Raw genomic sequence first — 27,387 nt, forward strand, 5'->3', positions numbered from 1 at the left:
TGAATGGACCGAACAGCGAGCGGGACCATCCTATCCGAACTTTTCAATATCTACCAATGCGGGAAACGGATCGATGGCAGCTCCAAGGAATTACTCGCGAAACCCGCAACGCGTCGCTGATTGGAAAATTCGGAAGTATGCTGGAACTGATGAAGGAACGGAACTAAATGAATTCTTGGACACCGTAGCGAGTTACGCTGCGTGTAAGCAAATGTGCGAAGACGAACTTTTCAATTCTGCGATGCATCTGTTCACTGGCAATGCTTTGACCTGGTATCAGGCTATGCGTGCGCAAAACCGGTTGTTTAACTGGAACCATCTTGTTTGCGAGCTCAAGGTAAATTTTGTTCATCCTGAACTTGATGCTACGCTCAAGATGAAGGCTCTCCAGCGCCGGCAGATGCGTAACGAATCTTTCCAGGAATATTTCCTGGAAATGGAGAAAATATTTCGTGCTATGACGGTTCCAATGGCACCGAGCGAAAAACTCGACGTGCTCAAGCGGAACCTGAAAGCCGACTATAAACAAATGCTTATCCTCAGGCCAGTGAACACGTTCTCAGAATTGATGAGTCTTGGTAAATCGATCGACGCCTCCAAGACGCCGATTTATCAGAAAGTTTTCGGTTCTTCTCGGGAAGTTGTTGCTTATTCTGCTAATCGACCACAAAACAAACAAAAACAAAATAATCAAAACCAAAAGGGAGGTGGACAGAATAACGGCAACGCAAAATCCAAAACGTTTTGGAGCAAGAATGCCAAACCGGCAGGTCTTGATTCAAACAAGTCTCCTGACAACCAGAAAAAGAAACAGCAAGGGAATCAGGATGGCAAGAATCTCGAGGGAAACAATCAAAAACCGATCGAACCACCGCAGAAACCTATGATGTGCCTAGAATATTTGGTGGAAAAGCATCGTCCTCCAGTGCTCGGCGTCTGCTACAATTGTGGAGACAAAGGACACGAATATGAGGAATGCCGGAAACCAAGGCGGGTCTTCTGCATAGTGTGCGGATTTAAAGGTTTTGGTGTTTCTCGTTGCCCTTACTGCCTAAAAAACGGGATCAGAACCAACTGAAGTCGCAGTTGGCAGTAAAACAGTGCTCCAAACAACAACTCATTATTAATCCCCAGATTTACGACAGTTTTCGACCGGCTCGTGATGAGGACTATGATAATTCGTTGTCTGTCGAAACCATCGTCCTTGACGACCCGTTCGATAACCGTCCATTTGCAATTGTCGCAGTGTACGGCAAATCCTTCAAAGCCTTGCTCGACAGTGGTAGTAACGCCACTTTACTTTTCAAAATTTGACAAAGGTCCTATGAACTCTTGCAGTAGAGCATCTGACCGTCAACTCCATTCTAGGTATGGACTTTTGGCGCGCCTTTGGGATTTCTCCTGAGATACAAAACTGTGCTCTGTTGAACTCAGGTCAGGAATCAGAAGACGATGAAGAAGATGAAGTACCGCGAGAGTCGATACTCACTTCGGAACAGTTAGCGCGCGTAGAAGAAGTAAAGAAGTGTTTCCAGGCAGTAGAGCCCGGAAAGCTAAGCCCAACCTCATTCACAGAGCACAGGATTGTCATCAAAGATGAATTCCAAGGTGCGGCACCCGTTTGCCGATATCCTTATCATATGAGCCCAAAGAAACTGTCTAAGGTCTGGGAAGAAGTTGACCGATGGCGGTCTATGGGAATTATCGAGGAGTCTGATTCGGATTGGTCGCTTAATATTGTGGCTGTCACGAAACCAGACGACTCAATCCGCCTTTGTCTAGACGCTAGGCCTCTCAATGAGCGTACTGTACGGGATGCATACCCTCTGCCCCACCCTTGGCGAATATTGGGCGGCTTACCCAAGGCGAAGTACCTGTCTACCATAGACATGAAGGAGGCCTTTCTCCAGGTACCCCTGGCTAAGGATAGTCGCAAATATACCGCTTTCAGTGTTCCCGGCAGGGGTATGTTCCAATTTACCCGTCTACCATTTGGTCTCGTCAACAGCCCCGCTACTCTGGCGCGACTGATGGGCCAGGTTCTAGGACGAGGTAAATGGGAACCTTGCGTTTTCGTCTACCTAGATGACATCTTCGTGGTAAGCGAAACGTTCGAGCATCACATACAGTTGCTCAAAGCAGTGGCCGATTGTCTAGCAAGAGCCAACCTAACCATCAATTTGGAAAAATCCCGTTTTGGAGACCCCGAACTAAAGTTTCTTGGTTATTTGTTGAATCGGGACGGACTCAAGGTCAATCCTGACAAAATTCAACCCATTCTCGACTACGAGAGACCGGTTACCGTGACGAAACTACGTCGTTTCCTCGGTATGTGCGGTTATTACCGCCGCTTCATTGATCGGTTCAGTGAGGTCACTGCTCCCTTGACCGATCTGCTCAAAACGAAAACCAAGAGCTTAGTTTGGAACTCCGAAGCAGAACTCGCGTTCCTTAAAATTAAAGAACTTCTAGTCACTCCTCCAGTTTTAGTCCCGCCAAACTTTTCCAAAGAGTTCATCCTTCAGACAGACGCTAGTGAGGTAGCAGTCGCTGCTGTTCTGGTGCAGGAGTATCCCGAGGGTGAGAAAGTAGTTGCATACTTTTCGCACAAACTGACCACTCCCCAAAGGAACTATCATGCAACTGAGAAGGAAGGTCTGGCGGTGATAATGGCGGTTGAACACTTCCGAGGTTACTTGGAAGGTTATCATTTTCGACTGGTCACTGATTCGTCAGCGATTACATGGATACTGAAGACTAAATGGAAAACCAGTTCACGTTTGAGTCGTTGGAGTTTAGAATTGCAACTCTACGACATGTCTATTGAGCACCGGAAAGGCAAGGACAATGTCGTTCCAGATGCGTTATCCCGGGCCGTAGCAGCCGTTTCCGCTTTGTCCACCTCAGACTGGTACTGTTCCATGAAGTCCAAAGTTATCCAAAATCCTGACGACTATGCCTTCACGACTTCAAAGTAGAAAATGATCAACTTTTCAAGTATGTAAACTCGAAAGTTGTTCCGTGCGACTCGTGGTTCAGTTGGAAACTCATCCCAGCACCCGAGTTCCGTCAAGATTTGATTCAACGTACCCACGAAAATTTGCTTCACGTGGGGTACGGTAAAACGATCCACGAAGTGCAATTACGATATTACTGGCCTCGTATGGGATCTGAAGTACGAAAGTTTATTCGAGAATGTGGGACGTGCAAGGAAATCAAAGTCAGTCGCGTGCGACTAATGCACCATGGCGAATGGTTTCTGTGGACTATATTGGTCCTCTTCCAAAAAGCCAACGTGGCAATCAACACTTGCTTGTCGTCCTCGACGTCTTCAGCAAGTATGTCATGTTAACCCCCGTTCGCAAAATCACTAGTACATCACTCTGTACGATACTACGCGAACAGTGGTTCAATCGCCATGGTAGCCCGGAAATTCTGCTAAGCGACAATGCCTCCACTTTCACCTCGAAGGAGTTCAGTCAATTCATAAAAGAAACCAACGTCAAACATTGGCTGAACTCCCGCTATCATTCGCAGGCTAACCCAGTGGAGCGAACAAATCGCTCGATAAACACCGCAATCCGGGCATATGCTCGAACCGAGCAGCGCAACTGGGATGTCCACATCACCGATGTGGAGCGCATTCTAAATACTACCGTTCATTCCTCCACTGGATTTAGTCCTCATTTCATTATACACGGGTGTGAAATGGCATCTGCCGATGACTTCAGCAGGATTTCCGGTGAGGGTGACCTAGAAACAAGACACCAACAGTTAGACAAAATCCGGGAGATTGTGGTCAAGAATTTGGCAAAGGCTAGCGAGGGCATTCGACATCAGTACAACTTGCGTCATCGAAAGTTCTCCAAACCTTTTGAAACGGGACAAATGGTGTACCGACATGAAGTTGTCGAATGCACTCGAGTCTTACAATGCTGAACTTGGACCACAATACTTACCGGCAAAAATAATCACCAAAAGGGGTGTATCCTCCTACGAGCTGGAAGATTTAGCAGGTAAAAATCTCGGAGTTTGGCCAGCAAATCTCCTTAAACCAACATAAAAAAAACTTTTCCGTGCCGTTTGTGGACTGACGGTATGCTTTTATATGGATTACTCACTTGGGAGTTTTCCAAAAGCAGCCCTTCAGTTCCCGACGGCAACAACACGGACTTTGGTCCGAATAAAAAAAAACAAAATAAGTTTCTCTGTACTCTCTATTAAATTCGAGGAAGACCAACTCTGCCGTGGGAAGCTTCTTCATTAGCTTCATGCACTTATTTTGAGCCACACTCGCGCAGTGTGGTGAACAAACATCCACACAACATATATGCTCTAGCGCCGGTGACGGTGGGGTGCACTTCTCCACTTAAAACAAAAACAAGTGCACTACATCGTACCGTCATTCGGTCAACGGTTGCATTAATCAAACACTATCTGCAGTGTTCGGCAAACAAAATTATAACATTCTTTTGCGCCCCACTCGCGCAGTGAGGTAACCAAATATTCACACAAAATGTATGCCCCGGGGCCTACCACTGCAACGGCGGGATGAAATTCACTGACTTTAAAACATAAATTCTACACCGTGCAGTTCTTAAAGGCCCCGGCCGCATCAAACACATCACTTTCCGCCGTGTTCGGCAAACCAAATTATTCAAAAACCCCTCTTCATGGGAAACACTCGCACCTACGGGTGCACAAAATTATATAAAATTTCTCCTTGTTTGGGGCACTATATAAAAAAACACCTTTTCCCTCTTCGCCGGGGACACTTCGTTCGCGTGGGTGGTTCCACTACTCCGGGACCGACCGTAAACGGAATAAAAAAAAGATGGGTGGGTAATGTCTAGGACATAACCGGAGTGTCGTGACTACTCGTTTGACTTGTAATTCAAATCGAATGATACTCAATGAAATATGTGGGAATGTTTCAAGTTATTCTTTATAATAATTATGGTGGTTCTGAAAAGAACCTTTGTTGTTGGCGTCTGCGTTGATAGGGGATGCGCTGGATTCTAAGCTCGTTGAGACATTCATTCATGAAATGAACAATTTTCTTGCTTTGAAATATCAATGTTAAAATCTCTTGAAACAACCATCGGAATCTTTTCCGTACAGAAATGAACACGCTTAGCGAAAAACTAGGGGCGGGTAATGTCCGGGACATAACCGCGATGCTCATATTCTTAAAATTCTGCTTGTATCTCCTTCAAATGGCTAAATTTTGCGCATTAAGTTCGATTCACCGGGCTCAGCGAAATTTTCCTGGGGATCCCGTTCGTTGGTATATTCAGCAAAACAATTTTATTACCGAGTTCTCCGCGTTGAATACAGGTCAATAATTTCATATAATGATTTCAACATGCAGACAATGTACATGTATGACAGGTGAGAGTGTTCTGAAGTGGTTTTAGTGGAGGTAACAACATAAAATCATGTATTGGACATTTTACAATGATTCTCCTTAACCCTGCAAAACCACGTGGTTGGCAGCAGAGGGTTAAGTTGTTTGGAAGAGATGACAGTTAATATATGATAACTAAAAATATAAAATTGTTCTATAAATTGCAAAGTTATTGCCGCGTTGACCTGAAAATTTGTCATTTCATTCATAAAGGAACAATCATTGAAATTATGTCAATTTATGCTTTGCAAGATTTGAAATAACTTCGAAGTGTGGTCACGACACCCCTGTTATGTCATATACATTACCAACCCATCTTTTTCCATTTTGCCTTTGTCCTAATAAGAACGGTTTGTGGATAACTATGTTGATTCAAGACGGGAATCTTTTAAAACAATTCAAACCTTGCAGACGATTGTTTTTACTGCGTACATCCGTACGATCTTTCCCCTTTCGCAGCTCACACCGAATGAGCACGGTTTTCATCATGGTGTTCCTATTTATTGACTTTACAATGCAGATGGAAGGACGTCCTTTTGTTCGATGAATGAAAATATTTTCATCATTCGTTTTGGTGTAGCTTTCGCTTAGTGGTAGAGTTGCCACATTCACTGATTTTCTTGGAAGAATTTGCAAAAACCTTCGGGTTTGTAGATTAGAAAAACATTTTCTGATTCACTGGTAAAAGTACAGAATTATCAAGCGCAAACTTAATACTAGTTAATAAAAGAAACTTTCTAATTAAATTCTTTTTCCATTTTGCCTTCGTCCTAATAAGGACGGTTTGTGGATAACTATGTTGATACAAGACGGGAATCTTTTAAAACAATTCAAACCTTGCAGACGATTGTTTTTACTGCGTACATCCATACGATCTTTCCCCTTTCGCAGCTCACGCCGAATGAGCACACTTTTCATCAAGCTGTTCCTATTTATTGACTTTACAATGCAGATGGAAGGACGTCCTTTTGTTCGATAAATGAAAATATTTTCATCATTCGTTTTGGTGTAGCTTTCGCTTAGTGGCAGAGTTGCCACATTCACTGATTTTCTTGGAAGGATTTGCAAAAACCTTCGGGTTTGTAGATTGGAAAAACATTTTCTTATGATTCACTGGTAAAAGTACAGAATTACCAAGCGCAAACTTAATACTAGTTAATAAGTTAGGTTATCGTGCTCAATAAAATTACAAATTACAAAAAATAAAAGAAACTTTTTAATTAAATTCTTTTTCCATTTTGCCTTTGTCCTAATAAGGACGGTTTGTGGATAACTATGTTGATTCAAGACGGGAATCTTTTAAAACAATTCAAACCTTGCCGACGATTGTTTTTACTGCGTACATCCGTACGATCTTTCCCCTTTCGCAGCTCACGCCGAATGAGCACGGTTTTCATCATGGTGTTCCTATTTATTGACTTTACAATGCAGATGGAAGGACGTCCTTTTGTTCGATAAATGAAAATATTTTCATCATTCGTTTTGGTGTAGCTTTCGCTTAGTGGCAGAGTTGGCACATTCACTGATTTTCTTGGAAGGATTTGCAAAAACCTTCGGGTTTGTAAATTAGAAAAACATTTTCTTATGATTCACTGGTAAAAGTACAGAATTACCAAGCGCAAACTTAATACCAGTTAATAAAAGAAACTTTCTAATTAAATTCCTTTTCCATTTTGTATTCGTCTTAATAAGGACGGTTTGTAGATAACTATGTTGATACAAGACGGGAATCTTTTAAAACAATTCAAACCTTGCCGACGATTGTTTTTACTGCGTACATCCATACGATCTTTCCCCTTTCGCAGCTCACACCGAATGAGTACGCTTTGCAGCCTTCGATGTTTTGGTGGCATTTTTAGTGGCAGTTACTACCGCCTTTTCAGTGACTGCGTTTCTTAGCCTTTGGCTTTTTGGACTTCTCACCGCCACCACCTCCACCAACGTTTTTCTTCTTCTCTCCGATGGTAGCTGATTTGATTGGTCGCCCGATACAGCTTCTCACGACCACGCACGTCTGTTATGCACTGCGTCTTACACACGTCTGACTTTGAGAAAAGCTGCGACACCCCTATTTATAGGTTTTATCATTAATGTTGATTTCATTTAAAGTAGTTTTCGAACTATTTAAACAAATTTTATATAGCAAAGAACGTATCGGTAGCAAGCATTGAACGTTTTCCTTCCGATTTATGAAACAAGATTGGCAATCCGTTTTGTAGAAGAAAAGTTAATAAGGTTCAAAATGTACGTAACGCTTTCGCTAATATGCACTACTATCGCTTTCTCGCTCGTTCTCGTGGCGTGCATGAGCCTTTCCTTTCCGTCCGACTTCTAATGGCTTAACTAAAATTAATATCCCTGCTTTCCCCCACCAACTGCTCTCGTCAAGCAACCCAATACGAATAATCATAGTAACAAACATGTAGTGGACCTTTATATAAACTTTTCATTATTTTATTGTTCATTTTCTGCACCATTTTGACGGCTCTGTGCGGGATGGGCTGAAAATTTTCACTTTTCCGAGTCGTTTTCGAAAGATTTTTCAAAACACTATTTTTCCGTTGATAATGAATATCCTACATATTCCAAAATTTAATACAACATTGGTACAAATATTTTCGACAAAATGCCGAAGAAATTGATTAAATCCATTCAGTACAACAAAAGATATAAGCGTTCAAAATCTTACATCATTTTTCTTCCGAAATTTTGAAAAGGGGCCCCTATATTGAAAGGTAATCCATTTGTGGATAACTATGTTGATTCCAGACGGGAATCTTTTAAAACAATTCAAACCTTGCAGACGATTGTTTTTACTGCGTACATCCGTACGATCTTTCCCCTTTCGCAGCTCACGCCGAATGAGCACGGTTTTCATCATGGTGTTCCTATTTATTGACTTTACAATGCAGATGGAAGGACGTCCTTTTGTTCGATAAATGAAAATATTTTCATCATTCGTTTTGGTGTAGCTTTCGCTTAGTGGCAGAGTTGGCACATTCACTGATTTTCTTGGAAGGATTTGCAAAAACCTTCGGGTTTGTAAATTAGAAAAACATTTTCTTATGATTCACTGGTAAAAGTACAGAATTACCAAGTGCAAACTTAATACCAGTTAATAAAAGAAACTTTCTAATTAAATTCTTTTTCCATTTTGTATTCGTCTTAATAAGGACGGTTTGTAGATAACTATGTTGATACAAGACGGGAATCTTTTAAAACAATTCAAACCTTGCCGACGATTGTTTTTACTGCGTACATCCATACGATCTTTCCCCTTTCGCAGCTCACACCGAATGAGTACGCTTTGCAGCCTTCGATGTTTTGGTGGCATTTTTAGTGGCAGTTACTACCGCCTTTTCAGTGACTGCGTTTCTTAGCCTTTGGCTTTTTGGACTTCTCACCGCCACCACCTCCACCAACATTTTTCTTCTTCTCTTCGATGGTAGCTGATTTGATTGGTCGTCCGATGCAGCTTCTCACGACCACGCACGTCTGTTATGCACTGCGTCTTACACACGTCTGGCTTTGAGAAAAGCTGCGACACCCCTATTTATAGGTTTTATCATTAATGTTGATTTCATTTAAAGTAGTTTTCGAACTATTTAAACAAATTTTATATAGCAAAGAACGTATCGGTAGCAAGCATTGAACGTTTTCCTTCCGATTTATGAAACAAGATTGGCAATCCGTTTTGTAGAAGAAAAGTTAATAAGGTTCAAAATGTACGTAACGCTTTCGCTAATATGCACTACTATCGCTTTCTCGCTCGTTCTCGTGGCGTGCATGAGCCTTTCCTTTCCGTCCGACTTCTAATGGCTTAACCAAAATTAATATCCCGGCTTTCCCCCACCAACTGCTCTCGTCAAGCAACCCAATACGAATAATCATAGTAACAAACATGTAGTGGACCTTTATATAAACTTTTCATTATTTTATTGTTCATTTGCTGCACCATTTTGACGGCTCTGTGCGGGATGGGCTGAAAATTTTCACTTTTTTGAGTCGTTTTCGAAAGATTTTTCAAAACACTATTTTTCCGTTGATAATGAATATCCTACATATTCCAAAATTTAATACAACATTGGTACAAATATTTTCGACAAAATGCCGAAGAAATTGATTAAATCCATTCAGTACAACAAAAGATATAAGCGTTCAAAATCTTACATCATTTTTCTTCCGAAATTTTGAAAAGGGGCCCCTATATTGAAAGGTAAGTCGTTAGTCACGACAAAAACCGCGAATAAAAACAGTTTGCGAACCGATTTTGATGTTTTGTTTTTATTTATATTTTGAGGATGATTCATTCATCCATTCAGATGGATGATATCATCATCAATTTTGACAGTTTCCCCGATGTTCGCATCAATGCTCTGCATCATGCAGGTGTACCCTGATTTGGATCAGTGTAGTGTGAGTGGAAGAGCGAATGGGGTAAAACGATACCGCGTCTTCGATTTCGAATCAAATAATAAAGTTTTATTTCGCATAATTTTGGGTTTGTGGTTAAACCTGGGATGGTTCGTTTGATTCTAGCGGGAATCATTTCGATATTTTTAAATTATGCGAAAGACATTCTTTGGTCCTTCTCAAACGTTTCTTTTCCAATGTACGAAGCGTTTTGAGGCGAAAAGGGACGAATATACAAATTTTTTTGTCCGGAATGTCTGTGAGTGGGAGAATCGATGACGTGTTAAGCGGTATGGTATGTGTGAATGTATGAGTGCAGAATCATATTGAAGGAATGAATGCATGTGTGAATGATAAGATGAAATTGTTTTGGGGTCAATTCGGAGCGCTTATCGGAATGTGAATGATCGAGTAGGCCAGTGATTGAGGATGAATGAATGGGATAATTGTATGAATGTATTTGGATTGAAACCCCAGCACAAGCTTGTAGTACTGGTACCGTTAGGACACGAAAGACATTTTTGGACAGTCGATGGAAAAACGAACAATGTAATGCCGGCAACCGTTCCCCTGCAAGTTGAAACATTGAAAATTGTCAATGCCACTTGCAGAATTTTGGAATATCGGTTGTTTCCGATTTTGTATTCGGATTGGTTTTAGGGTTCAACCCATAACCGAATAATGACGATGGCTGATAGCCTCTCGCTTCGCGTATGCTGTCAGTATTATCAGGCCAAACACAGGCAAACTTTTCACCAATGAGGACATCCGGTCGATTAATTTTTTGATGAATTTTGATAAATTGCGGAAGAAATAATTAGGTGTAGTTAGTTTTTCTTTGTTTATTTATTTATTTATTTATTCATTTCGTTCATTATTATTGTATTGGTGTTAGGTGTTAGTTTAGAAAAAAATTGTTGCCAATTTTTTTCCACCCGGTGTGGGCGAGATTGTAACTCGTCAGGGTAACAATTTAGCACTGGGTGGAAATATACCTTTTTTTGCGTATACACTCCGTAGAGTGTATTGTTTACGTTAAAGTTATGCTCACCGCTGTTCGATACCGTTCACATTTAGTTTGTAAATTTTTATATAGTTTCGCGTTTGTGAACGGTTTTGTGTAATCAGATAGGTGTAGTAATTTTTGTTTTATGTTTGTATACAAGAAACATAGGGCTTAGATAGGCCACCGCTCTCCTCTTGCTGCAATAAGTGTGCTGGATATGCTACACATAGCGATGACAGATATGCGGCGGTACGGTTCTTTTGGTGTTGGTGTTTGTTTTTTCGTGTCGTGAGGAAGGCGGCCATCGTAATATAGTTAGAAAGTGACGAACCACGAAGATAAACAGACGTCCGTGAACAAGTTTTTTTGGGACAGTTTCCCGCCACGTTTAACCAGTGAGGTGAAGTGCGCGCGTGCGACAGATAAAATACCTGTCGAAAAGTGCCGGCTCGTGGTTCGGGCACAGTAGAAAGTGTGGTGCTGGATCGCCGTCGGGGGAAGCTAATTACCAAGGAGCTTTCGCTTCCCCGGCTAACCGTAAAGGATCCAGACGCACCAATCCGCCCTCGCTGGGAAGGATAAGCCGAACGAGCCTTGCTCTCCTTCCCAGCTAATAGCCAAGGAGGGCGAAGCAGGGTGGACAACGGCTCCCCCTGGGAAGAACACAGCGGTGTCTTCCGGGATTCTTTGCGGGGAGCAAAGAATCCGGTGATTCGTCACCACCGTCGCTAGGGAGGTTCCGACAAAGGAGCAAAGCTCACCTCCCTAGCTAATTGTTAAGGACCGCTGCCGGAGCAGCCAACGTAAACAAGGAGAACTCGGCCGTTGCTGTCCCGGCCGGTCGGACGAGACCGCCCACCTTTCCGCCCAGCAGTAGCAGCTTAACAGCAGCAGCAGCAGTGGAGAGTATTAGGAGAAAATAAACACGGTAAAATTTAATTTATTTGTTTTCCCTTTTTGTTTGTTGTGTTACGAAAATCCGAAATTCTGCAGAGGCACCTAGGCCGCCCTGAAAAGAAGGGTTCGCCGGGCAAACAAGAACCCGAGTAGTGGGCAAACCCCTACTTACACCTACCACTACAAGAGGAGGGTTGGAGGAAGGTTAACACCAAACACGAAAAAAACATTTGCCCACTCAACATTTTACAAATAATAAGCATAAAATAAAAAAAAAAAAACGAAATAAAATACGCGTAATTCCCAGTAACTTTCTTGGAGGAAGCTACCGACGCTTACAATTCTTGTACAGTTGTGATTCGTTGGATGGGCTACAGCCTATGTCCAACTAACGAATTTAATACGCTAGTTGGACCGACTGACAAATGTCAAAAACTCTCCAAAGAAGACAGTAGTGTAAAAGATTAGATAGATTGTCAAAGTCAATTTGACATGAGGTTTTGACGTTCAGATACTTTTTAGTTGGACAACGGTCCAACTAGCGGAGGTCCAACTAAAAAGCGGTCCAGCTAAAAAGTGTCCAACCAGCGAATCACGACTGTATATTTATAGTTCCGATATATGATAATGGCAAAATATAACTAGAATGCTTAGCTATACATAAAATATGATTATTAGACTGCTCAGAAAAATAATGAATTTTTGAAAATTCAATCGGCCCACCCCTGAGTCGATTCCTAGTCCCACCAGGATTACTTGTACTAAATTTGAAGTAAATCGAACAAGTCTAGCTACCGAACCAACGTGCTTCAAGTTTGTATGGGATCTTTCGACAATTTGCATGGAGAAAACACACTAGCTCGCATTTTCGCTACTAGGTGACACATTTAACTTTTAACGAAGTGATGTCTGAGTCCGTCTTACATAGGGCCTAGCAGTGCATGGTTGTGTATCAGGACTCGATTCCCACGAACTACACATTTTTATGAAATAACTAGCTAATTTCCATCGCGCGTTGTTGCGATTTTCAGCGAAATAGGAGGAAAACACAATTTGTTCCGAAGCGCCATCTGGCGGGCCAATAATCCCCAGCCAACAGCACACAAACACGCTCCATAAAAATGCCCACTATGTATAAATTTTTAAGGCAATCGGTTCAGCCGTTTGAGAATCCATAAATCATATACATACAAACATTGACTTTTATATATAGATAGATAGATAGATAGATAGGGATCTTTAATTTGGAAAAATTGTGTCAGTTTTTCATATGTATTGATAGCGGGTACACGAGTACACTCATATCATTCTTAAACTTTAATTAAATTATTCTTTTCTGATATTTAAATTTAAAACTACAAGGGGCAGCCCTATGGGGTTGCACGAACTGTAGACGTAGGACTATACTACTTAATGTAAAATATTTATTTTCTTAGTACACTAAGTACTGTGGGAAAAAACACCCGGACCGGTGAAGAAAAATCAAATTTTAGACAATATAATCACATCTCATGTATAGAACAAGCTTTCTAGTTGCTCTCAAACAGATCCTAAAAGTTGAAACACCCATGGATAACCCCAAGTTTGTAAATGTGTTTCGATGCCACAGGATTGTAAAATGGTTAATATTACGTCATGAAAAATCAATTCTTCCGTGACAATTTTGTTTGCCTGCAAAATACCCTGTGTGTATGCAAAGCTCATGATTTGTTGTTATATTAGCATTGATCGGAAAATGCTATCCAACGCTGCGCATTGCATACATACAGGACATTTTTCAGGTCACTAGAAACTGTTCATTTTACCACCGCCACATGTTCATTTTACCCACTCGCTATAAACATGTCTCATTTTTGGACATGTTTAGAAATCAAGAATCATGTTTGAAAAAATGTGTTTATGACGAAGTATTTTTACCAGATATGATACCAGATTATTAGTTAGAAAATAATAACTTTGCTTAACGTGTTCATTTTACCACCAGTTCTCCTACCTACCAATACATTCGCCACAAACATTGAACCCAAGCGCACAATGCAAAATGAGTCAACGCCGATGATGATGGGTAGAGCGAAAGAGACAACTAGTACCACCACGACACTATTAGCGCATTTCACCAAAATTCCACGCGCCCTTTCCCGATTGAAAGGAACGGCCGCGCTTAGCCCATCTGTCATAATATCGTGATTTTGCATAGCGAAGGACTGAATGATAACACATTTTGTTACAAAAAACAGCCTTGCAACACTTTGTGCAGGTTGATTATACCAGTTGCAAGTGGGGCCAAATTCACCAAGTTCCGTCAAATTCCTTTTAAATTACAGAATTGATAAAATTTCTTAGATGAGCTAAACTAATTAATCAAATCCTGTTTTAAAAACTGTCCTTGCGTTTAAACCAAAATGGGAAGCTTATTACTACCACTACATTACTTAATTTCAAGCGCAAATAGCAAATACATGAGCTAGTTAAACCAAAAATTTACTGGCAAATAAATTTAATAAACAAACTGACAGTTGTCCTACTAAATGACGTATCTGCAAATATCTTGTTCGCCTCATTGTTAACCGGGACAGCACCCCACACAACATGATCTGGCACTTTTGCAATCCGCTAGCTGCCTGCCATCCCAAGTTTCATCTGAAAACTATGGTAGATCTGATAAGGCAACCTATAGGGTCGTGCAAGTCGCATGAGTTTAGATGTGTTATTGTCCTAAAAGGAAAAAAAATTTCAATAGTTTTGGGCCTAAAAATTGAAAATAGACTGAGATATCAACTCACGGTACTAATCTGCATCAGAATATGCCTCAACCCGCACACCCCTAAAGATCCCTATTGTTAGGTTTAGCTCAATAGAATGTTCAGAATAATTGTAGTACATAATACTAGTTATGTTTTGGTTATAAAATATTAGTTCCACCTGTGGCCGCATAGAGGTCGCCAACGCTAACTTTTCATAAAAGAGATAGAATATCGAGATGTTCCGAAGAATTATTGAAAAATACCTGTTCTACAACTTTGTGGAAGACACCTAATATCTATTTCTCTCCGTTGAAAAGTTAGTGGAGCTAAAATGTTCTAACCAAAATATATATATAATTCTTCTGTACATACTATTCAGCTAAACCAAACCATTATTTCACAAAAGTTCATGCGAATCGAGTACTGATACTTATTTATTAACTTCATCTTTGACATAGACTGTTATTTAAACTAAATATATGTACGTTTTATCACAAAAGTCACTGCATATCACATTTACATTACATTTCATATACATAACCTTACATATACATTAACACTTATTCAGCAGGTTCCCATACATTCAATTTCTCGTGAAATTCCCGAAAGCAAGTCCCTCTTGGCCAAGTTGACGGTGACAATGCAGCATTTCTCAGTTTCAAATCTACTCCAACCTTGAACGAAATGAAAGGCATCGAAGCTACTTCTTTCCAGTCTGGCACAAGTTTTTTCACAACGGCAGGGTTCTTTCCGAGCGATTTTGTTACCATATCCGCGATGTTCCTTTCAGTAACTGAATTTTTAGCTCTCGTGAAAAATAGCCAGCAGAGTTTAGCAGATGAGCTTGACAAATTACCAAGACGAGAAACATTTCTGGAGCCATGCTTCAGTTGGGTTGATGAGAACGGCGACGATTGATCTGAAGGAGAGCTTGCTTCTGTAAACGATTGGGTAACTTCGTACGATCTGTCAGCAATAATTTCATTAATAGCCGCAACCTGTTTCTTTAGTTGACGTACCTCTTAAAATAAATCTAATGCACGGTTTTGTGGTTCAGTGTGAACAGAAACAATAGCAGGTCGGACGGGTGCAAAGCTGGAAGACTGCGATAGCAACTTGCGTTTCTCAGAAAATGCCTCAAATCGGCGAACATCGATCATGATGTCGGTGCAAGGCGTGCACATCCATAAGATATTCCGCTGCTGTGTACAGCTAAGCGCCTCCTGCACCGAGAGGGCAACACATTCAGCATGGTATTCGTCGGAGCAAAAGCCTTTGCAAGTAACAGAGGTTTCGTCCGATTCAATATTTAACAAACATTAGTTGCAGATCATTTTGCTTTTTCCGAGCAGTTCACACACAGCAGCAATCTAGCGATCGGTACCTAGTATTCTGGTCGTTTGTTTCAGCAATGTAGGTAGTGGTGAGTGATAATGGCACCGGCAGTTTTATTCACTTAAGACACTGAACTTAACGTAGCTAATTTGTCCTAGGTGATGATCGTTTAGGCAAAACTAATTATATTAACTGTAGCAAAACCACTTAGTTAACCTACGTAAATGTACAAAATACAAAACTCGCGCCGTTATCCAGAATAAATCGATGAAAATTACACAGCACAAACGGAGGCAAACAGCGTTACCAACGACACGACCTGAAACCACAGACTAGCAGACATAACACTCAAAAACAAAGCTTCGCCCGCTTTAACGGTCATTTTAAATATATTTGTAGTTGGGACTGTGGCCACATTTGAAATTATGGCGCCACTGACATATGAACAAGCATATGGGGGATAGACCACTAGTGAAAAATTGTTCCCAAACCTGAGGGGTAACCCACCAGTAAATGAGTGATTGGGACTTTGAATAAAAGGTGGAGCTAGTGTTCTGGGAAAATTGTCGGATCGATGTTTTTTGAAGGAATTCCCTCATAGTGTTATGTCTGTTAGTCTGTGCTGAAACTTCGTGAAATATTCCAAAGAAAAAGTGTTCGAGTTATTTACCGCCAGTTACCAGTTCATTGAGTTACCCCTCGATAATGGTGAAAAATAACTGTCTCGCGCAACACTGCTTTGTTTGTCGTGTCATGGCAATCGATAGTATCTAACAGAAAATAAAAAAAAATTCAATTCGTACCTAGTACGTGCAAAAATTTCTATTTCATTTAATTTTTTATTCCACCGGTAAGACACTTTCAGCTTTGTACTTAATTTTATTTAGTAAAGATTTTTTTCTTTTTTCCCAGTGCATTGAATTCTAAGTAGAAAGTATGTTTTTTGGGAATCAGTGCGGTTGATTTTACATAATGTGCAACATAACGATTTTTACACAAAGAAAGTGAATTATATTCTGCTGCTGTATGGTCAGAAGGTGATAGAATTGTGCTATCCACGGACTAAGCCTGCACCAAGGAGTTTTTATTCTCTAAGCACCTTTGCAATTAACTTTGGTATTTAGGCATAAATAATCATTCAAGGAATTATGCGGAGCGTACGATACAATTGTCAATGCCTACGATTTAAGCACCTAAGAAAGTAGCTGAGAATAAAGGATGTGCGGTTTGATCTAAACAGTAAAGAGCTTTTGCTGAATGTTGTAAAGACCGCATGACAGCGGCGTATATTCAGCGCATGGGCATGTATGAAATACAATTGGGGAACCAATTGGATACATTGGTCAAGGTTCAACCGCAGAAAGATAAAATTTTTGGCTATTCTTAATATTTTTTACCTCAAGGACAATGATCAATTGAATTAAATTGACACAACAGATAAACAAATATTAATTAAATGGAAAAGCGGCCTTGGATGGACCGTTTTCATATTCCGAAATGACAGTATTCTACAGAAGTGAGGGATTATTTACAGGTAGATAGCACTCAATGACGAAGCTAAGGTGAAGTTCTTGTAATAGCTTGAAGGTTGCAACGGAAGGTAATTTAATAGTTCCATACTGTTCTTACAAGTAAGTTTTTGAAGATATGGAGAGTCCTCAAACCATAGTTTTTTCTTCGATTTTACACAGGAATCCGACAAAACGCTGGTAGCCATGAAACATTAACCAAGCCGCAATCTTCCTTGCCAGCAAGATAAAAATTTCGAGAGATGTAGATGTGTGATCCAAATAAATCAGAGAAATGAGACCGTAAATCCATCCCCAGCAAACAGATTAAATATTCGTATATGATCCTGCAAAGCTTGTCCTCTTAAAGAAAGCGGTATATTAGCAATAGCTCCAACATTATTATCACCACTGACCAGGGGGCATATTCTCACAGTCACGTCACTTGGTGATTAGAACATTTCCTTCTAGTCACTAGGTGACGTGACTGTGAGAATAGGGCCCCAGAACGCAGTACGTATGTTTAGCCGACAGCATCATTTTCGAGTGAACTGTTGATTCTCTCTGAAAGGAATTGTTTGTCATTAAGGTATGAAATAAATAAAATGAATAAATCTAGGAATCAATTAAACGCATTTAAGTGAATTGTACGTCATTAACGTTGACTATTGCGTGCCTCTTCCTCTTGAAACGCGCACAAACGTCAGGAAATGATGTACTGTAGGAAAGTTTCATTCAGGTGATGCCACGCCTAAGTTTGCTGATTGAAAGGACGGTAAACGTTTCCATCGCCCGTTTAGGCTGAATTATTTGGATGTAGGATTAGAAAGAGACACTGATACCTTCATGCAATCCACAGATGAATGCGCTCCGCCAAGAAACATTGATCCATCTTCAATATTGCCGGCAGGATGGCGTCAAGCTCTTTGAAAATGTATGGGCTTTTGATTTATAAATATACTATCAAAATCAAAACCTACGTCCGACGGTCTTTTTTGAAATATTACTCTATGTTTGAGACTTTTGTATATTAATTTAGGCTTTTGTATATTAATTTAACAATGATTTCAAACAATGATTTAAATTTCGTATAATTGGATGGTTAATCCAACGACGTTGATCTCTAAAAGTAACCTTTCAAGTTACAATGGTATCCATGGTGCATGCGGTGTTCTAGTCTGATACTTTCTTATTTAAAATTTTGCATCTCCTAGAATCTTTGGAATTCAGTTCTTGCTGAAAAATTCGTTAATGTGGATGATGGAGTAGTCCCACTCTTTGTATAATCAATTAGAAAATATCGTGTTTTCAATCTTTTTAAATATATAATCAGATAAATTAAATTTTGCGAATTCATCTGTAAGTAAAATTTTAATTGGTGATGAAAATGAGCCATATTTCTAGAGAAAATTTTCAATAGGACGTAGGTAACAATGAGAGATTCTCTTTGGGGTCTTTCTCTTCTGTTCATTACTCGGCCATTTCAACATTTACTACTCTACTCTTTGCATAATATTCTAGTAAAAACCGTCGGCTTTCGATATGTACTGGAAAATTAGTGCAAAGTGTTGTAATAACGTCGTAATAAACGAAAAAGAAAGTAAACAAAGAGAGGCTCTCAATGTTACTTACGTCCTATTGAAAATTTTCTCTAGATTTATTTCAAACTTAACTTAAAGCATATTGATTGCGGCATTCACCTTCTACACCACAGCACACTTGTGCGGATAAGCGCTTGAGGTTGATGTTCATTGCAATCTCACGACCACATACTGCCGCTCTACGCATAATTGTCCCATGTATATAGGGAATCCCATAGATCATGGGACAATTATGCTTATAGCGGCAGCATACGACAGTTGAGTTTTGTAGGATCTATGTATTTCGGAAATTTTCATTCGATTAAACCTTTGTAACACACCACGTATTTGTATGAACTTAGGTTTTTTTTGGTTTCGCTGGTAATAGAAATCAAGAAATCCTCGCCATCATTCAGGTCGATTTCATCGCTTCACACATCAGCCACCACAATCAATAATATTCTCTTGTCTTTCCTCAAATTCTTCGAAAAATTCTTATTTCCTAATCGAACCACAAGCTGTCCAGAAATTCTGTCTATCTCTACAAGGACAATATCCTTGCCGTCTTAGCTGCACAGGCAATGGCTATTTTTTTTCTAAAAGTCCTTCCAAGCCTATTCGATGAACCATCCTTATTAGGAAGCTTCAACAACTCCAGATTCATGTTATACCTCGTGCCAGTACCCTTCTAAACGCTAACACTTCTTTCCACAAGCAACCAGTGCAACGGAGCTTTTTTCGGCGGGCATTTCCAATCTGATAATAGATAAAAATAACGGTTCTAGTTCAAAAACACACATACATACACTTAACGAGCACAGATTCCTATACCAAGTAGGATATTCCGGCAGTAAGAGCCTACTTACCGATAGCACCTCCTCCGCAGATCTCGAAAGCACTGCTGATCATGCATCAAACGGTAGGCCGCATCCGCACTCTGAGTAAGTAAATGTTTCGCCAAGATGTCCAGATATTTTAGGCTCAACTTGATTTCTGTATGTATCGGGTTCAATGTCTGTTGAGCTGCAGTTAAGCGCTGCCTATTTTTAAGCGATTACATCGGCTCTAGGTCCTGCATGATGGCCTTCACATCCTCGGCGCAGTAGATCATCAACTTTAGAAAATCTTGGAGAACATCGTTCAACGATCCAAGGAGAAAATTATTTCGTTTTTCCATGTTCATCTTATCGTCACAACAAAGCGTAACCAAGCAAAGCGGTTGCTGTTTGAAAAAACTAATAGATTCGCCAGTGTTGCTAGTTTTATGCATTTTCTAATCAAATGTCAATTCTGACATTACCAGTTACCTGAGTCACTGAGGGGTAATCATTTTTGCGATACAGTTTCGCAATGCTAGTGTCTAGTCGTGTCGTTGGCGTTACGGTAAACACAATACAACCATACACTGCTATGCTAAACTGACTCAGACATCACTTCGCTAAAAGTTTAATAACTTCTTTCAACAAAACCGGATTGACTAGCAGTCTTCGACAAAGTTGTAGACAATTAAATTATCTTTCCTATTACAGTGATAATACGATGCATACTGTGCCACCTGGCGGCGAAAATGCGAGCTAGTGTGTCTTCTCCATGTAAATTGTCGAAAAATCCCATACAAACTTCAGGCACGTTGGTCCGGTAGCTAAACTTTTTCGATTTACTTCAAATATGGTGCAAGTACTCCTGGTGGGACTAGGAATCGACTCAGGGGTGGGCCAATGGGTAATTTTTTTTCTTGTCACTCTAGTGATTATATTGCCTAAAATTTGATTTTTCTTCACCGGTCCGGGTTTTTTACCACACACAATTGAAAAGCTTTTATAATTTTTAAAAACTTATATTGTGCTATAACAATTTAGTTCCAGATATTAGTTCGGTCACGGTTTTCTGTCTTCTTTCTTCTGATCATCTCAAATAAGTTAAATCGGATTTGATCACCTACTACAAATGAAATGACCTGATAACCAAGAAGGTTTGGTTCAATATGTAATATTCGATGTTGATTGGTTGTGCTTAAACTATACGTAAGAAATATATTTGATTTATTATTACTCTAAATGTACTAAGAAAATAAATATTTTTCATTAAGTAGTATAGTCCAACGTCTACAGTTCGTGCAACCGCATAGGGCTGCCCCTTGTAGTTTTTTTATTTCGATTATAGAGGTTTTAACCTTAAGGTCATTCGCCTCTGCGGGTTAGAAAAATCTATTATGAAAAATTTCTAATCCTATGTGCGGGGCCGGGACTTGAACCCAGGTACGCTGCGTACAAGGCAATCGATTTACTAACTACGCTACGCCCACCCCCAGGCTGCTATTGAATTTCAAATGGATCCGACTTCCGGTTCCGGAATTACAGGGTGATGAGTACGAAGTGATGTCTGAGTCCGTTTTACATAGGGCCTAGCAGTGCATGGTTGTGTATCAGGACTCGATTCCCACGAACTACACATTTTTAAGAAATAACTAGCTAATGCCCATCGCGCGTTGCTGCGACAAAATAAGAGGAAAACACAATTTGTTCCAAAGCGCCATCTGGCGGGCAGATAATCTCCAACTAATAGCACACAAACACGCCCCATACCAAATACCTACTGTGTGCAAATTTTTACGGAAATCGGTTAAGCCGTTTGGGAGTCTATAAATCATATACATACAAACATTGACTTTTATATATATATAGATAGATAGATAGATAGATATAGATAGATAGATAGATATAGATAGATAGATAGATATAGATAGATAGATAGATAGATAGATAGATAGATAGATAATGATAGATAGATAGATATAGATAGATAGATAGATAGATATAGATAGATAGATAGATAGATAGATAGATAGATAGATAGATATAGATAGATAGATAGATATAGATAGATATAGATAGATAGATATAGATAGATAGATAGATAGACAGATAGATATAGATAGATAGATAGATAGATATAGATAGATAGATATAGATAGATAGATACAGATAGATAGATATAGATAGATAGATATAGATAGATAGATATAGATAGATAGATATAGATAGATAGATATAGATAGATAGATATAGATAGATAGATATAGATAGATAGATATAGATAGATAGATATAGATAGATAGATATAGATAGATAGATATAGATAGATAGATAGATATAGATAGATAGATATAGATAGATAGATATAGATAGATAGATATAGATAGATAGATATAGATAGATAGATAGATAGATAGATAGATAGATAGATAGATAGATAGATAGATAGATAGATAGATAGATAGATAGATAGATAGATAGATAGATAGATAGATAGATAGATAGATAGATAGATAGATAGATAGATAGATAGATAGATAGATAGATAGATAGATAGATAGATAGATAGATAGATAGATAGATAGATAGATAGATAGATAGATAGATAGATAGATAGATAGATAGATAGATAGATAGATAGATAGATAGATAGATAGATAGATAGATAGATAGATATAGATAGATAGATATAGATAGATAGATACAGATAGATAGATATAGATAGATAGATATAGATAGATATAGATAGATAGATATAGATAGATAGATATAGATAGATAGATAGATAGATATAGATAGATAGATAGATAGATAGATAGATAGATAGATAGATAGATAGATAGATAGATAGATAGATAGATAGATAGATAGATAGATAGATAGATAGATAGATAGATAGATAGATAGATAGATAGATAGATAGATAGATAGATAGATAGATAGATAGATAGATAAATAGATAGATAGATAGATAGATAGATAGATAGATAGATAGATAGATAGATAGATAGATAGATAGATAGATAGATAGATAGAGAGATAGATAGATAGATAGATAGATAGATAGATAGATAGATAGATAGATAGATAGATAAATAGATAGATAGATAGATAGATAGATGTTGAAATCGATAATTACCTCCTATACTTTCTGTGTTATACATCCATCCACCCCCGGTAGATAGTAATGCTTGGTGCATCGCCCGACCCCTCGGAGTTTTTCTCAACATCAATCTAAATAACACGTTTTACCGCGTCAACACGTTTACCAGTAGCTCCGATTAAATAGCAGTAAAGTTTGCTCGCGTGTTTTTCATTTCACCAACCTTAATCCGAAACCCACTACGCTGTGTCCGCTGTCCTGTTTCACCTGCTTATTCCGCCGACAGGTTATGGGCCCAGGAAGCGTTCGGAATCCTGTGGAATCGGTGAAAATTGTTCGGTCGAAAGTGACGCAGTAACGCGAAGGTTCGAGAACGTTTTTTTTTGTTTGTATTAGTGCGCTGTTGATGGAGGAGCAAGCACGCTAGCTGTGAAAAGTTTTCTCTTGGAAAGTTTTGCTTGTGCACGATAACGGTATTGTTTTGCCAAGATGGTTGACGCCAGATTTGCTATTCCCAAGCTGAGTGGGACAAATTGGCAAACCTGGAAAGTTCGCGTAGAAATGCTGCTGCAACGAGAAGATCTGTGGACAGTAGTGAGCGAACCCGTCCCTGACGAGGAAGATCGGGACGATGAGTGGCGGAATGCCGATCGAAAGGCTAAAGCAACGTTGGTGCTGTTGTTGGAAGACAGCCAATTATCGCTAGTGAAAAATTGTGTTGATGCTCACAGTGTGTTTAGTGCTTTGAAATCTTACCATCAGAAGACGACGCGATCGGTAAGAGTTTCACTATTGAAAAAGTTATGCTCAGTAAACCTGCCCGAGCGCGGGAATCTGGAAGATCATTTACGTGAGATCGACGAGCTGTTTGACCGTCTGGATGCCGCCGGTACCGAGTTAGATAAAGACACGAAGGTGTGCATGCTTTTGAGAAGCCTTCCCCCTTCGTTTGATAGCATTGTTTCGGCTCTGGACAGCCGCGAAGACGATGATATTTCCCTGGACATCGTCAAAGCCAAACTGATGGATGAATTTCATCGTCGTTTGGAACGAGAGAGCGCTGGTTCAAAAGTCGAAAAGGCGATGCGATCGGTGGACAGCAAGCAAAAGGAAACTCGCGTGTCATTTCTGCAAGCGTTCCGGTCATTTGCGACGCGATTGCCGAAAGTTTAAAGCCTCGCAGAAGGCAGAAAGTGGAACTGAAAAGGAAAATGCAAAAGCAAAAACCGCTCAGAGCGACTTGAGAAGGCAGTGAAAGTGTACAGCCATCAGCGTGGGTGATTGACAGTGGGGCAAGTGCCCATATGACGAACAGTCGTGAATTTTTTGATTCGTTAAGTGAATTCAACGGTGGGTGGATCACGCTCGCTGACGGGCAAAAGACGCAGATCCTTGGAGAGGGCTGTGGAGTGCTGAATGGAGTGAACGGTTCTGGGAGCATCGTGAAAATTGACGTGAAAGGTGTAAAGTTTGTCCCGGGGCTATCCACCAGTCTAATCTCAGTGGCCAAGTTAGCGGAAAAGAATCTCACAATTAATTTCGATGGCGAAGGCTGTCGGATTGTGAATGCAGAAGGAATAATCGTGGCGACTGGATGTCGTTATGGTGGTTTATACTACCTACGGATTGCGGAAGCTTCTAACAAGGCGACAACAGGTGAGCATCAAGAGAACTGTCAGCATCAGTGGCACCGGCGTTTCGGTCACCGTGACTGGGCAGCTGCTGAACGGCTCATCAAAGAAAATCTTGCAACGGGTATAAAGGTAGGTGATTGTGGCTTGCGCATTGTTTGTGAATGTTGTTTGGAGGGCAAATCTGCCAGACTTCCTTTTTCCCCTGTGGTTGAGCGCAAATCAGAAAGAATCCTTGACATCGTGCATACCGATTTGTGTGGTCCGATGAAAACCGCAACACCAAGCGCTAATCGTTACGTCATTACCAAGCGCTAATCGTTACGTCATTGACGATTATAGTCGCTTTACGGTCACTTATTTATTGAAACACAAATCGGAGGCAACTCAGATGATCAAAGATTATGTTCGATGGACGGAGAACCTATTTCAACGTAAACCTAGTGTCATTCGTTCCGACGGTGGGGGCGAATTTTGTAATAACGAACTGAAGAGTTTCTACCGTGCAGAAGGAATCAAGCCACAATACACCACGCCCTACACTTCCCAGCAGAATGGTGTGGCCGAGCGTAAAAATCAATCAATCACGGAAATGGCCACTTGCATGCTGATCGACTCAGGCATGGAGAAGCGTTACTGGGGAGAAGCGGTTCTCACCGCAACGTATTTGCAAAATCGTTTACCCTCAAGAAGTATTACAAAGACTCCCCATGAACTATGGTGGGGACACAAGCCTGATCTGGGTCATCTTCGTGCATTTGGTGCTGAGGCATATGTGCACGTACCCGATCAGAGGCGAAGTAAGCTGGATAGTAAGTCGAAGAAGCTGCGATTTGTAGGTTACTCAATGGACCATAAGGCCTACAGATTCGTTGATTGCGATAATGATTCCATTACTATCAGTCGCGATGCGCGCTTTATTGAATTAGGGAATAGTTCTTCCTCGATCGATGTACCGTTGACCAGTGAAGCAAGCGGAGAGCGTAGAGCGGTCGTTGAGGAGGAGAGAGATCCTCTTAAGATCGAAGGCGGGGACACGCCTGACTCGGATGCAGAGTTCTTCGAGGCCGAAGACGAGAGGCCCACTCAGGCGGAAGATGTTCGTCGCTCGAAACGACAGACAATGGGTAAGACACCACGAAAGATTATATTCTCGATTACGCGGAGGAAACCGCGGCGTGCGCCACAGATGAACCACTAAATGTTCGCGAGGCATTGGAGATTGCTGACTGGCGGGAAGCTATGGAGGACGAGATGCGATCCCACAAGCGAAATCAAACGTGGGAGCTCGTGCCGCTTCCAAAAGGTCGCAAAATTGTAGGATCGAAGTGGGTCTACAAACTGAAGCGCGATGAAACTGGAACTGTAGCGAAATACAAAAGCAAGAGTAGTGGCCCAAGGATTTTCGCAGAGATTCGGCGAAGACTACGAGGATGTGTTTGCTCCGGTGACGAGACACGCAACGTTCCGCACATTGTTGGCTGTGGCGTCTAAGCGAAAAATGACGGTGACTCATTTGGACATTAAGACAGCGTATCTTTACGGTTTGTTGGAAGAAGAGGTCTTCATGCGCCAGCCGCCGGAATACGAAGTGCCAGGCAAAGAAAGCTACGTGTGCAGGCTGCTGAAGAGCATCTACGGCCTGCGTCAGTCAGCACGTTGCTGGCATAAGAAATTGCACGAGGTTTTAACAAAACTACAATTTAAGCAATCATCAGCTGATGCTTGTCTGTATATAAGAGGTTCCGGATCTACTCAAGTGTTTTAGTTGTGTACGTTGACGACATGCTAATCGCTTCGACATGTGTCACCGAGCTGGAAGAAATTACGAATGGTCTGAGTCGTGAATTTGAGCTGACGCGTCTTGGGGATGTGCGCCACTTCCTTTGCATGGAAGTTCGCCGTGACAATGATACCTATACGATTCGTCTTCAGAGCTATATCAACAAGCTGCTCAAGGATCAAAGTATGAGTGAAGCCAAACCGAACAAGTCGCCGATGGACCCGAACTACATTAAAGCTGAGGACAACAGTGAACTGCTGAAAGATGTTTCTAAATACAGAAGTGTCGTTGGAAGCATATTATATCTATCTGTTGTGGCTCGTCCGGATATTGCAAATAGCGCAGCAATTCTCGGAAGAAAATTTGCTGCACCAACGGAACAAGACTGGATGGCGGCTAAGAGGGTGATGAGATATCTCAAAGGAACAGCAGCATAAAGTTTGCGATTGGGTGGCAACAAAAATCAACAACTGTTAGGGTTTTCTGACGCCGATTGGGCTGGTGATCTAGGCAGTCGACGATCAACATCGGGATTCGCCTTCATGTTTGGCGGAGCGACGATTTCGTGGGCAAGTCGTGGCCAATCAAGTGTCACCCTTTCGTCTATGGAGGCAGAGTATGTTGCCCTTAGTGAGGCGTGCCAGGAGGCGACTTGGTTGAGACATCTGTTGTCAGACTTCGGTGAGTGTCAGGAGAGGCCAACTACTATGCGAGAGGACAACCAAGGCTGTATTTCTTTCGTGCGGACCGAGAGGGTTAACCGCAGATCAAAGCACATCGACACGAGGGAAAAGTACATTCAGGAGTTGTGTTCAAACGGACAGATCATGTTGGAATACTGTCCGACTGAGGAGATGGCAGCTGACATAATTACGAAACCGTTGGGACCGCTGAAACATAAGCGATTCTGCGAGATGTTGGGACTGGAACAATGAAGTGGATTGAGTAAGGAGGTTTCACATCGAGGAGGAGTGTTGAAATCGATAATTACCTCCTATACTTTCTGTGTTATACATCCATCCACCCCCGGTAGATAGTAATGCTTGGTGCATCGCCCGACCCCTCGGAGTTTTTCTCAACATCAATCTAAATAACACGTTTTACCGCGTCAACACGTTTACCAGTAGCTCCGATTAAATAGCAGTAAAGTTTGCTCGCGTGTTTT

At 40.8% G+C, this 27,387-nt stretch overlaps 1 protein-coding gene and 1 long non-coding RNA gene across 3 annotated transcripts in view; one reads left to right on the forward strand and one right to left on the reverse strand.

Annotated features, from left to right (window-relative positions):
• Window positions 1–20,122, reverse strand: part of LOC131678654 (apoptosis-inducing factor 3-like) — a 161,556-nt gene extending 141,434 nt beyond the window's left edge. Inside the window, exon 1 of the mRNA XM_058958900.1 lies at window positions 19,757–20,122. Coding sequence (XP_058814883.1) covers window positions 19,757–19,799 — 43 coding nt within the window. The 5' untranslated portion in view covers window positions 19,800–20,122. The remainder of the gene's footprint in view (window positions 1–19,756) is intronic.
• Window positions 16,516–17,945, forward strand: LOC131678662 (uncharacterized). Of its 2 annotated transcripts, none has more exons than XR_009303712.1 (3): window positions 16,516–16,652; window positions 16,715–17,433; window positions 17,494–17,945. It is a non-coding gene; the product is annotated as an uncharacterized LOC131678662 (long non-coding RNA). The 2 variants fall into 2 exon arrangements; XR_009303713.1 differs by having other exon boundaries at window positions 16,715–17,402.
• Window positions 20,123–27,387: the final 7,265 nt, after the last annotated feature.

Source organism: Topomyia yanbarensis, chromosome 2 (genome assembly GCF_030247195.1).
Source record: "Topomyia yanbarensis strain Yona2022 chromosome 2, ASM3024719v1, whole genome shotgun sequence".
Classification (NCBI taxonomy): domain Eukaryota; kingdom Metazoa; phylum Arthropoda; class Insecta; order Diptera; family Culicidae; genus Topomyia; species Topomyia yanbarensis.